At 44.2% G+C, this 12,824-nt stretch overlaps 1 protein-coding gene across 5 annotated transcripts in view; it reads left to right on the top strand.

Moving 5' to 3' along the window:
• LOC106581027 (BCAS3 microtubule associated cell migration factor) overlaps positions 1 to 12,824 on the top strand; it is a 339,535-nt gene that overhangs the window by 106,828 nt on the left and 219,883 nt on the right. For all 5 annotated transcript variants that reach the window (XM_014162693.3, XM_045703733.2, XM_045703732.2 and 2 more), the window contains one exon: positions 3,162 to 3,312. In XM_014162693.3, coding sequence (XP_014018168.2) covers positions 3,162 to 3,312 — 151 coding nt within the window. The remainder of the gene's footprint in view (positions 1 to 3,161; positions 3,313 to 12,824) is intronic.

Here is a 12,824-nt window from a genome sequence, read left to right as displayed (position 1 = left end):
ACACTGATTGAAGTGGATTTAACATGTGTCATCAATAAGGGATCATAGCTTTCACCTGGTCCGTCTGTCATGGATAGAGCAGGTGTTCCTAATGTTTTGTGCACTGTGTACATCAGTATTCCCTAGCCTTGCATCCGCTGCTTGCTTTCTTTCTGCCTGTCTCGCTCTACTCTCTCTTTCTACGTCTCTCATTCTACTTCTCTCTCTCTACCTCTCTATACGTATCTCACTCTCTCTACCTCTCTCTCTCTCTCTCTCTTTACCAACCAGAGTGCTCCTCTTTACCTTACTTGCTTTTTCACGGCCAAGTCCCAAGTCCACGCGCAAACAAAACACAATTCAAATTCAACATGAAAATATTTGTCAACAGCTGCAAAGTCTAGACACTTTTTTTCTTCTCGGAAACGGCCGAGCTCATTTCTTGTGTGCATCGGATGCAAATCGGGCAGCAAAAGCGAGATATCCATGACCGGGCTGAGAGGGAAACCGAGAGACGCTGTTTAGATGAGGATGCAAATTGGTTTGGAGCAGAAGGGAGTGAGGGAGGGATGTAGAGAAGGATGGAGATGGAGGGATAGTGGTAGAGAGAGTGAGGGATGTAGAAAAGAACGGAGGGAAAGAGGTAGAGATGGAGGGATGGATGGATGGATGGATGGATGAAGGGATAGAGGGAGCAAAGTTTCGGATCAAGGGAAATGGAGGGAGGGATGGAGAGATCAGGCTGGGTCAGGTGACATGCTGACCTCTGGCGGGAGCCTTGGCTGGACTGGGCCGGGTGGATTTGCATTGATGGATCTTCTTTCCATGGGGCTGTCATGTATCAGTTCTCAGGCACATCACGCCCCAGTCATTAATCAAATCATGGCCCCATCTCGCTCCCTCGCTAGGCTAGCGATCTCTCTGCCAGACACTCCTTCTCCTCGCTCTCCCCCTCAGACAAGCAGACATCCAAGATGTGTTTTAGATATCGTCTTCTGCCTGTGCGTGGTTTTCGCCACTTTTCCCTGTCCTCTCCTCACTGACTGGCCTCTGAGTTGGGCCCCTTGGAATAACGGAGGGGGGTGTAGCGGTCCAGTCAACAGCCACGATAGCTCCACCAAAGTCAACTACACCTGTTCCTCTTTGGGTTGTCAAGGGTGAGGGGGTTAATGTGGTGCATGCAGACACAGAGAGAAAGATTGAGATGGGGAGAGAGACTGAGAGAAAAGAAAAAGAGAGACGGAGAGAGAGCGGCGGGTTGAAGTGTCCTGCTGGAAGGATGCTAAATTCATTAAGATTTTTTCTTCCTCCTGTCCTACGTTTAGGCCAGCTGTAGCACCATTATGGCTTTACAGGCTGCTTCCTGTTCAAATTCCTCCTTTTTTCTCCTGCTCTTCCACACAAAAGGTGGCTGCGTTGGGGGTGTAGTGCTTTTGAAATTTGAAGGGCCCTCGAGAGCCCAGGGCAACTGTCTCTCTCTCTGTCGGGTTGGAGAGACGGAGAGGCTTAGAGGCCAAGTGGGAAGGAGGGCTGTATTCCAAATGGCACCTTTTTCCCTACATAGTGCGCTACTTTTGACCAGAGCCCTATGAGCCCTGGTCAAAAGTAGTGCACTATATAGGGAATTGGGCTCCATTTGGGATACAAACAAAGTTTGTATAACGTCCTCATCTCTGAAGGCCCTGCTGTTTTGTTGGGCCTCCACATCTAAATGGTCTCTTTTTGGATTAACACAAAGACATTATTTGGCCGCACTAATGAAACACAGAGAAACACTTTAATGATCTAAACCCCCTTCTCCCCTCCTCCTCCCCCTCTTCCTCCCCCTGTTCCCCCCTTCCTCCTCCTCTCCCCATCACTGCTTTGATTCCAATAATAATCACAACCCTCTTCTTCTTCATTGTGTTGTTTTTCTAGCATGTTTTCTTTTGTCTCTTTGTCCCTGGGTTCCCCCCTTTTAAACTCGATGGCTGTCGTCTTTCAAATGCAACAATGGAGAAAGGAAAACATTCAGAGAAAGATTATTGAGTTTTGGTCCTGAAGGTTAAGCTGTTTTTCTGTGAGAGTACTTAAACTTGAATCTTTGTAAGGACACAGATTGCATTGTAAAATACATCATAGTACATTCTAGGTTGAAGTGTATTGTGTCGTGATGGAGAGTAGAGCTTATGGAGAAATTGGTCAATCCTGTTTCCCATATTGTCTTTATTGAATGAGTTATTTATATTGAACAGGTTAATGTGATTTAGGAATTATATGGAACTAATGTTGAGGGCTATGATCAGGTCAACCATCATGCGAAGAGTTTACCGTTCTCCTCAGATGACCTGCATATTTAATAAAGCTCTTCATATTATATTCACTGTACAACTTCAAAGGGATATATTCCATAGATCATCAAATAGTGTCTCATCAAATAGTTGTAACTTGTTGAAACCAGGTATGATGTGGTGGACATAAGAACCAGCCGTTGGTTTTCACTGTAAAAACGTCTCGTAATATTTAACATTCACGCAATAGATGTTGAACTCCTAGAAGTGACCTGACTGACTTACTGCTGCTGTTTTACATGCAACAGTTGTACTCATAGGAATGAATGGATTCTACATTACTGCTTTGGTATTTACAATTAGTGCTTAAATGTACAGTTAGAGAAAGGGACAAATTCTCTGTCTACTAAGCCTGCAGTGAGCAAACATCTTTGTGTGTGTGAGTGCGTGTTTGTGTGTTCATGCCATACTTAAACATCATGAACCTCTCTGATGTAGCTCTTTAAGGCCAGTCGATGTGGTGCCCTTTGACATGGCCTGATTGTGTTTAGCTTGGGCTCCACTCAGATGAGAGAGGTGTGTGTGTGTGTGTGTGTGTGTGTGTGTGTGTGTGTGTGTGTGTGTGTGTGTGTGTGTGTGTGTGTGTGTGTGTGTGTGTGTGTGTGTGTGTGTGTGTGCGACTCCTGTTGATTAGGTCTGATTAACTGGGTACTAGTGGCTCTGAGGCGCCGCATCTTGAGCTGGTTACCTCTAATCAGGGCCACGGCTCCTCTAAGGCCTTGGACCCCAGGTATGCGTGTGTACATATGTTGATGAAACATAGGACTACATGAACTGTTGCATTGTTATTGTTGGACTTGGACTATAAAATAGGACTTGTATTAAATATTTTCTCTCTCTCTCTCTGTGCAGCTAAACTCACCAGCCAGGAGTCGTACAACAACTTCACCAACAACAACATGGGTAACCCTCGTCTGTCCCCTCTGCCCAGCCTCACCATAGTGCTGCCCCTGGCACAGATCAAACAGCCCATGACCCTGGGCACCATGACCAAGCGCTCCGGGTGAGTCTTCCTGCCCTGCATCCAGCCATGTGTTGTTGTCACACTCTGTCCATCACACTCTGTCCATCACACTCTGTCCATCACACTCTGTCCATCACACTCTGTCCATCTAACTATTCACTAGTATTAACCTGAAGTAGCCTTTACAACTCAGCCTGTCCTCCTTTGGTCACAGCCAAAGCCATTGATCATGTTGAATTTTTAGTTGTTCATCTGTATCTGTTATGAACCCATTGATCATGTTGAATTTTTAGTTGGTCATCTGTATCTGTTATGAACCCATTGATCATGTTGAATTTTTAGTTGTTCATCTGTATCTGTTATGAACCCATTGGATCTGCAAGAAACATCCACATGATATTATACCCAGCCTGGTTTGGAGTCTGTTGCCAGTCTGTCTCTATGTACAGCTACACTACAGTAAAGCTACATGTCTCTATGGAAACATTTCCCAGTGAGTCTCTCTATCAGGCAGTATCTGTGCGTGTCAGTGTGTCCTCTCCCTTGGTCAGTCACGCTATGACTAAGTCTGTAGTTTTAAGAGGCGGTGAGTCAGAGGAGAGAGACTGCACCTTGTGAACTTCATTTACATACAGGTGGCATCACAATTATGGCTGGATTTTAATATTTTCATTTAAATGTCATTTTCCTGTCATGTTTGAATGGGACATGTTGTAATGATGGAAGCAGCAGGCTACTGGAGTTTCTTCCCAATGATATTAGATCACTTCAGTTCTGTATAAAGATCTGAGACTGGTGGTTAGAAACACACCATCATTAGTTTGATTCATCTGCATGATTATTACAAGGGATTTGTTTTATGGTGAAAGGAAACCCTTTTTTTGCATGCCCTACTTAGCAAAACACAGTAGGTAGAGAGGAGAGATTTGAGCGTATAACTGGCAGGTCATCCTTCTGGAGGAAACTCCTAAACTGGCTAGTTGATTATTACTTTTCTTTTTACAGATCGGCTGCTTTAGTCTGCCTGCCTGCCTGCCTGCCTGCCTGCCTGCCTGCCTGCCTGTCTGCCTGTCTGCCTGTCTGCCTGTCTGCCTGTCTGTCTGTCTGTCTGTCTGTCTGTCTGTCTGTCTGTCTGTCTGCCTGTCTGCCTGTCTGTCTGTCTGTCCCAGCCAGCCAGCTTTCCAGTATCCTTTCACTCTCAAATAGACAAGCACAACCTTCTCCTCAGGTCTCCTCTCTACTGTATCAAGTCAAGACAATAGGACTGTATTAGTTGCCACAGCAACTCAGACATGTACATTAAAGATAACTCCCATCTCACCATTCGTCTGTCTGTCTGTCCGCTTCAGGAGAGAAGGCATCAGGGCGGGCTAATGAAGCTAGACAGGCAGCTGTGCATCCCTCTCCTGCCCTGCACCAGACCCCCTGCATACATACATACACACACACACCACACACACACACACACATACACACACACATAGGCGGCAGGTTGGGCCCTTGAAGTGCGGGGTGATATCAAGTGTGTTCACGCAGACTTGCGCAGGAGTATCTAGGCACCATCTGTTTGTTTGCGTAGCCGGCTGTGTGTGTGTGTGTGTGTGTGTGTGTGTGTGTGTGTGTGTGTGTGTGTGTGTGTGTGTGTGTGTGTGTGTGTGTGTGTGTGTGTGTGTGTGTGTGTGTGTGTGCGCGCACGCAAACGGGCCATCCGGTAGCTGTATTTACACCTGTGTGAGCAGATACCCGTTGGGAGAGGAACACACCAGGTGGTTAACCTACATTCTCTCATGGCCCGTCTGTCTGCAGCCTATTCTAGTGCATTTCAAACACACACACTCCATTGCCCCACAGACCGCTCCTGGAGGAAGCCACCACAGTCTTTGTTCCACACAGGGCACCAGTCTGAAGGTATCCTCCTGTCCTATTCCAACTTCCTTTATGACCTCCTATGGGACCGGACTAGCCGTTACTATTAGAGAAAGACTGATATGGATTCTTTTCGGGCCGATAGCGTTTTTTGGGGGTCAAGTAGGCCGATAGCCGATATTCAATATAATTACATTTGAAGATTTTGATGACAAAATATCCCAGAGATAGCCATGTATGCATCAATTTTAAAATCAAACAATACATTTGACTTAGATTGATAAAAACTAACTACATAACGGTAAAACTTTTATTTGAATGTTACCTACTCACAATACAGGTAAATGCATATTCAATAGGACTGTCTGCATGCATTGAGTTATTGAGCTTGTTTTGGTTGATCGAAACAAACTCAATAATGCTACAGTTGACATATGGGACTTATATTATCCTACTGATCAACAACATTTGTATAGAAGCATCACTCCAGCATGTCATGCCTGTATGGAAGGACATCATATAGTCAGTTATTAGTTTGAGAATATGAAGAAATTCTATTCATTGCAAATGTGTCCAACCTAATGATTTGTGATCACAGAGGCTTATGAAAGTAGGATTTTTTTGTCATTTTCCATGATCGGGAAGGAAAGAAAAATCTTCAGATGTCAGGACGCATCTCTAAAACATTTTAAAACACTTCTTTCTTTCCCTATTTCAACAATCATCTAATCCGACTATCAATTGTCAATTTATAGATATGATTGCGTCTGGTCAAATCAGCGCCATGAAATAGCTAATGTTACGTCGCAAGTCAGATGGTTCGTTCCCGAAAAATGATAACCAGCTAACGTTAGCTAGCTACGTTGACTATTGGCGCCTATCTGACATCTTAGCACCATGTTTATCTAGCCAGCTAGCTAGCACAGTAATAATATTCGTAGCTAGCTAACACCACAGATGAAAGGGTTAGTTATCATAATCTTTGCTAACAAGTCACATAGCTAGCTTGCTTATTGCATGTATGTCCAGGCATGTCGACACAAGCCTTGTTATTAGTGAATTAAGTAAACTAATATTTGCAACAGGAGTTTTGATTTTGGTCACTGTGTCAGTTCATCCATTTCTCAATATTGCACCTTTCTGTTGGTAAATGAGCTAGCTTGCTGCTGCTTCAGATTTTCCCAGCTAGACCTTCCTCTGCGTTGTCCAGTGCTCGTGGCTCAGGCAGTGAGTGGCTGCTGGCATAGCAGCAGTTTTGCTATGTAGACTATTGTCTAAGCCGATAGAGAAGGGCTGATAGACTAGAAAAGGCCAATATCGGCCCAATATATCGGCTTAATTGCTAACAGGCCAGAATTGGAGCTGAAGACTTTCAACAGTTTGCTTCCCTCAGAACAAGCCATTAGGAGTAAGGGAGATGAAAGGACACCCCCGTCCCTCTGTCCCTCTTTCAGAGTTGTTCCAGTTGTCTCTGTGTTTGGAGGGAGGGGATGAGATGAAACCCTGTGATGCACAGCATCCTGCCCCGATAACCTCCACCAGACGAGGGCAGATTTCCAGGGTAAGGGAGCAGACAGAGCTGGAGCCAAGGCTCTGGGACACCTCAAAGTCACTACAGAGATGTGGGCTCTCTCCCCACTGGGTACAACAGACATGGGTTCAAATAGTATTTGGTTTTTGATTGAGCGTTGCTACAGAGCCAGATGGGCAGGGTACTTTTGAACCCAGGTCTTTAGTACAGTGAGAATGGTGGAGGAGGAGACCCCCACATGACCTCTGGTTTCCTGTCAGCCATATTTGGCAGAAGTCTGAGACGGAGACGGAGAGACAGAGAGTGTAAAAGAGAGAGAGAAATGAGCACTGTCATTTGAGGCCTTCGAGAGCTTTTTAACTTTTTAGTGTTTGGTTGCTTCAATCCTGGATTGTATTGCAAGCAAAGTATACTCTGAAATGCACTCAGAGAGACACGTGTTTGAAATGAAACGGCAATGAATTAGAGATGGAGATGAAAAGGAAAACAAGGGAATCTGACCTGGAGTAAATCCCACTGATGGGTATTCTCCGCTAATGCAGACAGAGATGGAGAGAGCGAGGGAGATGGAGAGAGCGAGGGAGGGAGACAGAGAGTGGGCCCTCCTGACCTTCCACAGATGGGCAGAACAGATTACTATAATACTTTTGTACAGTAGGAGCAACTAGCCGCCTGCCAACCCATTGTCTCATAGAGCTCTAATGAGAAAAGCACTGAGAGGAGATGGGCTTTAAGAGCCTAAAAGCAGCTAGCGAGCCCTGTAGCGCCAGGCCTCCAGCACACACAGCACTGCGTATGGAACGTGTCACATGCTAAACCGTTTGCACAAATCACCCTCTCCTCCCTTTAATGGCCCTGGCGGAGCAGCATTAAGGCCCATGGGTTAAGAGTTGAATGTGTGAACGATTACTCCATGGGAGTGGGGTCGTCAACCTCCCAGGTCGATTTATCACTTTCTCTATTGGTCTCTCCCCTCATCCCCTCTTCCCCCCTATCAACCATCCGCCTGCTTTTCTTGGTGTTTCTGTGTGTTCTCAACAGAGTCGTAATGCGAGCATTAGCTAGCACGTTTGGAGACAAACTTTATATATACTGTAAGTAGGGCCTTTACAGTGTTTTCCATTAGCTCGGCCGGTTACAGACTCATTTTCAGCCAGCTATATTTTCCACTTCATATTAACAAGGCTACTTTTCATTAAATTGTTTTTAAATTCGCTTGACCGTCGAGCCCTTTCCTGCTAGAATGAATGATATGCATCTCTTCTAGCGATCTATTGATAGGATAGGTGCCTGTCAGTCACAAAGTAAGCGGTGACACTGAGACGCAGCAGAGAGGAAGAGGTGAATCTGTCCAAAATAAGCCCAGTATGTTTCTATGGGCATATTTTGGACTGAAGCTTGTCACGCCTTTGGGACAATGTTAGGGCGGAGACCTGAGCATCTCATCATTATATACAGATCTCTGGTTGCAGTCAAATTTCTTTACACGGAGGTGTGGGAGGGTATAAGGTCTTATATTGAGAGTATGAATAGGGTCTTACATTGAGAGTATCTTCATCATGATACCAATAGAAAATAATAGCAATCTATATTTTCAAAAGCGTGTGAGTTTCATGTTCATATTTCACAACCTCCACGGGCTTTTGGAGTTGCCTATACGCGATTTAGCAAAATAATAGGCCTACACTTGATTTAGGCTACATGCTAAATGCACGACACGCTACTGAAATAGTTGAACACACGTGGGTAAGCTATTGCTTCTAATGTAGACTTTTTGGGAGTTTCAATCAGCACTAAGAAACAATGTTATGCCTTCAACTGCATTCACCTACTTTATTCCAATATTTTTGTGTTTCAGTGCTATTTATTCCCACAGTAAGTCTTTATGTATCCATCTAGTTGTGGTTAAGAAAACTGTTTGAAGGGTTATGCAAAGAGACGGGTGAAGTGACATGCCTCACAAAGTTTAGAATTGCCAGGAAGATGGTAACAGGCTAGTAGTAACAGCCGCTGCCTAGCAACCATCAAGAGCTTAAAAGCGTGGTGCATGCCAGTGCTGCCTCAGCAATACGGCTACGTTTCATACTAAGCCGTAGGCAGAACTTTACAGCAATCATGACTATGTCGGTTTGCAGAAATTAAAGTTTAGGCTTTGATACCGGCAACACCTTTCAGATATAAATAAAAGGCGGAAAAAGTTGGCGTGAAAACGTCTTAGTATGAAAGTTGTAGAAGAAAGTAGTCCTGATCATATACTGTAGGCCTAGACCAAGACAATATCCAGAACAACTAACAATACTCTTGAGTTCATACATTTTCAGTCATTCAAATTGTAAAGTCATGTCTTTATACACAATACCACAACAAATTCTTCCGATCTGGGAGGTAAGGTCTTCAATAATTTCATTGTGTATTTCAGATGGAATCAGGGCATTAGAATGTACCAGAGCACACCAAAATATACTTTCCTCAGCTAGATTTTCAAACACCTCGGGGGGTGCCTGGCTGGCTACTTTTTCTATTTGTCTAGCTACTCTATGTACAGTTGAAGTCGGAAGTTTACATACTCCTTTTCCAAATACATTTTAACTCAGTTTTTCACATTTCCTGACATTTAATCCTAGTAAAGATTCCCTGTCTTAGGTCAGTTAGGATCACCACTTTATTTTAAGAATGTGAAATGTCAGAATAATAGTAGAGTGAATGATTTATTTAAGATTTTATTTCTTTCATCACATTCCCAGTGGGTCAGAAGTTTACATACACTCAATTCGTATTTGGTAGCATGGCCTTTAAATTGTTTAACTTGGGTCAAACATGTTGGGTAGCCTTCCACAAGCTTCCCACAATAAGTTGGGTGAATTTTGGCCCATTCCTCCTGACAGAGCTGATGTAACTGAGTCAGGTTTGTAGGCCTCCTTGCTCGCACACACTTTTTCAGTTCTGCCCACATATTTTCTATAGGATTGAGGTCAGTGCTTTGCGATGACCACTCCAATACCTTGACTTTGTTGTCCTTAAGCCATTTTGCCACAACTAGTATGCTTGGGGTCATTGTTAATTTGCGACCAAGCTTTAACTTCCTGACTGATGTCTTGAGATGTTGCTTCACGCAATGTTCTATCCTCACGATGCCATCTATTTTGTGAAGTGCACCAGTCCCTCCTGCAGCAAAGCACCCCCACAACAGGATGCTGCCACCCCCGTGCCTCACGGTTGGGATGGTGTTCTTCGGCTTGCAAGCCTCCCCCTTTTTCCTCCAAACATAACGATGGTCATTACGGCAAACAGTTATTTTTGTTTCATCAGACCAGAGGACATTTCTCCAAAAAGTACGATCTTTGTCCCCATGTGCAGTTGCAAACCGTAGTCTGGCTTTTAGAACAGTGGCTTCTTCCTTGCTGAGCGGCCTATCAGGTTATGTCGATATTGGACTAGTTTTACTGTGGATATAGATACTTTGGTACCTGTTTTCTCCAGCATCTTCACAAGGTCCTTTGCTGTAGTTCTGGGATTGATTTGCACTTTTCGCACCAAAGAACATTCTTCTCTAGGAGACAGAACGCGTCTCCTTCCTGAGCGGTACGACAGCTGCGTGGTCCCATGGTGTTTTATACTTGCATACTATTGTTTGTACAGATGAACGTGGTACTTTTAGGCATTTGGAAATTGCTCCCAAGGATGAACTAGACTTGTGGAGGTCTACAATTTTTTTTCTGAGGTCTTGGCTGATTTCTTTTGATTTTCCCATGATGTCAAGCAAAGAGGCACTGAGTTTGAAGGTAGGCCTTGAAATACATCCACTGGTACACCTCCAATTGACTCAAATGATGTCAATTAGCCTATCAGAAGCTTCTAAAGCCATGACATCATTTTCTGGAATTTTCCAAGCTGTTTCAAGGCACAGTCAACTTAGTGTATGTAAACTTCTGACCCACTGGAATTGTGATGCAGTGAATTATAAGTGAAATAATCTGTCTGTAAACAATTGTTGGAAAAATTACTTGTGTCATGCACAAAGTAGATGTCCTAACCGACTTGCCAAAACTATAGTTTGTTAACAAGAAATTTGTGTAGTGGATGAAAAACGAGTTTTAATGACTCCCACCTAAGTTTATGTAAATTTCCAACTTCAACTGTACTTGTGGAAGACACCACCTATACTGTATATCAAATGTAATTTGTGTTGTAATCTTTTATATCATATTGTTAGTGCGTTTGGAAACTATTTGCCTAGTTTTATCAGTTTTTTAAAAGAATTTAGCATGTCAGAAACAGACAACCTATCGACATCACTTATTACCATAACCATCTGGAACAGACTGCCTGCATGACTTTAACAAAATTATATTTCCTCTATTGACCAGCAGTGTCCCTCTCCAAACTGAACTATAAGAAATAAGAAACAGCACAACATGCATTATTTGAACCCAAGATCCAGTACATGCTTGTTGCATTGAGACCTGAAACACTACTTATCCGTATCCTATCAGCCACCATCCATTTACCCAGCAGGAGGCTAGCAGGAAGCCAGGGGTTAAGTGCCTCACAGGGGAGATAAAGTACACCAGTGATGCCCGCCTCCCAGTGCCAGTGAACGCTCAATTGAGGCCAGGGCCCGACGGTAATGTTAAAATGTTGAACTACCCCCCCTGCCCATGCTGGTTGGCTCGCTTTCGGATGTAATGAACCCATGCCCATGTTGTTATGTTAGCTACTGGCTAATCCCTATCCATGCTGTTAGGCTAGCCACTAGCTATTGGATATCTGTGTAACCTCTGGCCCATGCTGTTTGGCTGCTGGCTAAATGTGTTCGAACAAGCATAACAGGAGTAGAGTTAGCATAGCCAAGACCCACTGGTCCTGTTAAAATGTTAAACTGACCCCCTGTCCTGTTGTTAGACTTGCTACTATAGAACTCTGTGACCCCCTTCCACATGTTGTCTTGATATTGGTTAGTTGTGTGACCCCCCCTGCTCATGCTGTTTGTCTAGCTACCAGCTAACCCTTTAACCATGTTGTTTGACTACTGGCTAAAATGTGTTTGAATAAACATAACAGGACCCCCGACCTCCATTACACTGCTCACCCCAAGTCCAACCACTCAGACAAAGGTCTCTTCTTTAAGAGGACAACACTGGTCTCCAGTGTGCGTTGGAGGTTATATAGACTCAACAGTAGTCTCCAGTGTGCGTTGGAGGTTATATAGACTCAACAGTAGTCTCCAGTGTGCGTTGGAAGTTATGTAGACTCAACAGTAGTCTCCAGTGTGCGTTGGAGGTTATATAGACTCAACAGTAGTCTCCAGTGTGCGTTGGAGGTTATATAGACTCAACAGTAGTCTCCAGTGTGCGTTGGAGGTTATATAGACTCAACAGTAGTCTCCAGTGTGCGTTGGAGGTTATATAGACTCAACAGTAGTCTCCAGTGTGCGTTGGAGGTTATATAGACTCAACAGTAGTCTCCAGTGTGCGTTGGAGGCTATATAGACTCAACAGTAGTCTCCAGTGTGCGTTGGAAGTTATGTAGACTCAACAGTAGTCTCCAGTGTGCGTTGGAAGTTATGTAGACTCAACAGTAGTCTCCAGTGTGCGTTGGAGGTTATATAGACTCAACAGTAGTCTCCAGTGTGCGTTGGAGGTTATATAGACTCAACAGTAGTCTCCAGTGTGCGTTGGAGGTTATATAGACTCAACAGTAGTCTCCAGTGTGCGTTGGAGGCTATATAGACTCAACAGTAGTCTCCAGTGTGCGTTGGAAGTTATGTAGACTCAACAGTAGTCTCCAGTGTGCGTTGGAAGTTATGTAGACTCAACAGTAGTCTCCAGTGTGCGTTGGAGGTTATGTAGACTCAACAGTAGTCTCCAGTGTGCGTTGGAGGTTATGTAGACTCAACAGTAGTCTCCCATGTGCGTTGGAGGTTATATAGACTCAACAGTAGTCTCCAGTGTGCGTTGGAGGTTATATAGACTCAACAGTAGTCTCCAGTGTGCGTTGGAGGTTATATAGACTCAACAGTAGTCTCCAGTGTGCGTTGGAGGTTATATAGACTCAACAGTAGTCTCCAGTGTGCGTTGGAGGTTATATAGACTCAACAGTAGTCTCCAGTGTGCGTTGGAGGTTATATAGACTCAACAGTAGTCTCCAGTGTGCG

This window comes from Salmo salar, chromosome 20, assembly GCF_965601325.2.
Source record: "Salmo salar chromosome 20, fSalSal1, whole genome shotgun sequence".
Taxonomy (NCBI): Eukaryota; Metazoa; Chordata; class Actinopteri; order Salmoniformes; family Salmonidae; genus Salmo; species Salmo salar.
This window is presented reverse-complemented; position numbering and strand designations above follow the sequence as displayed.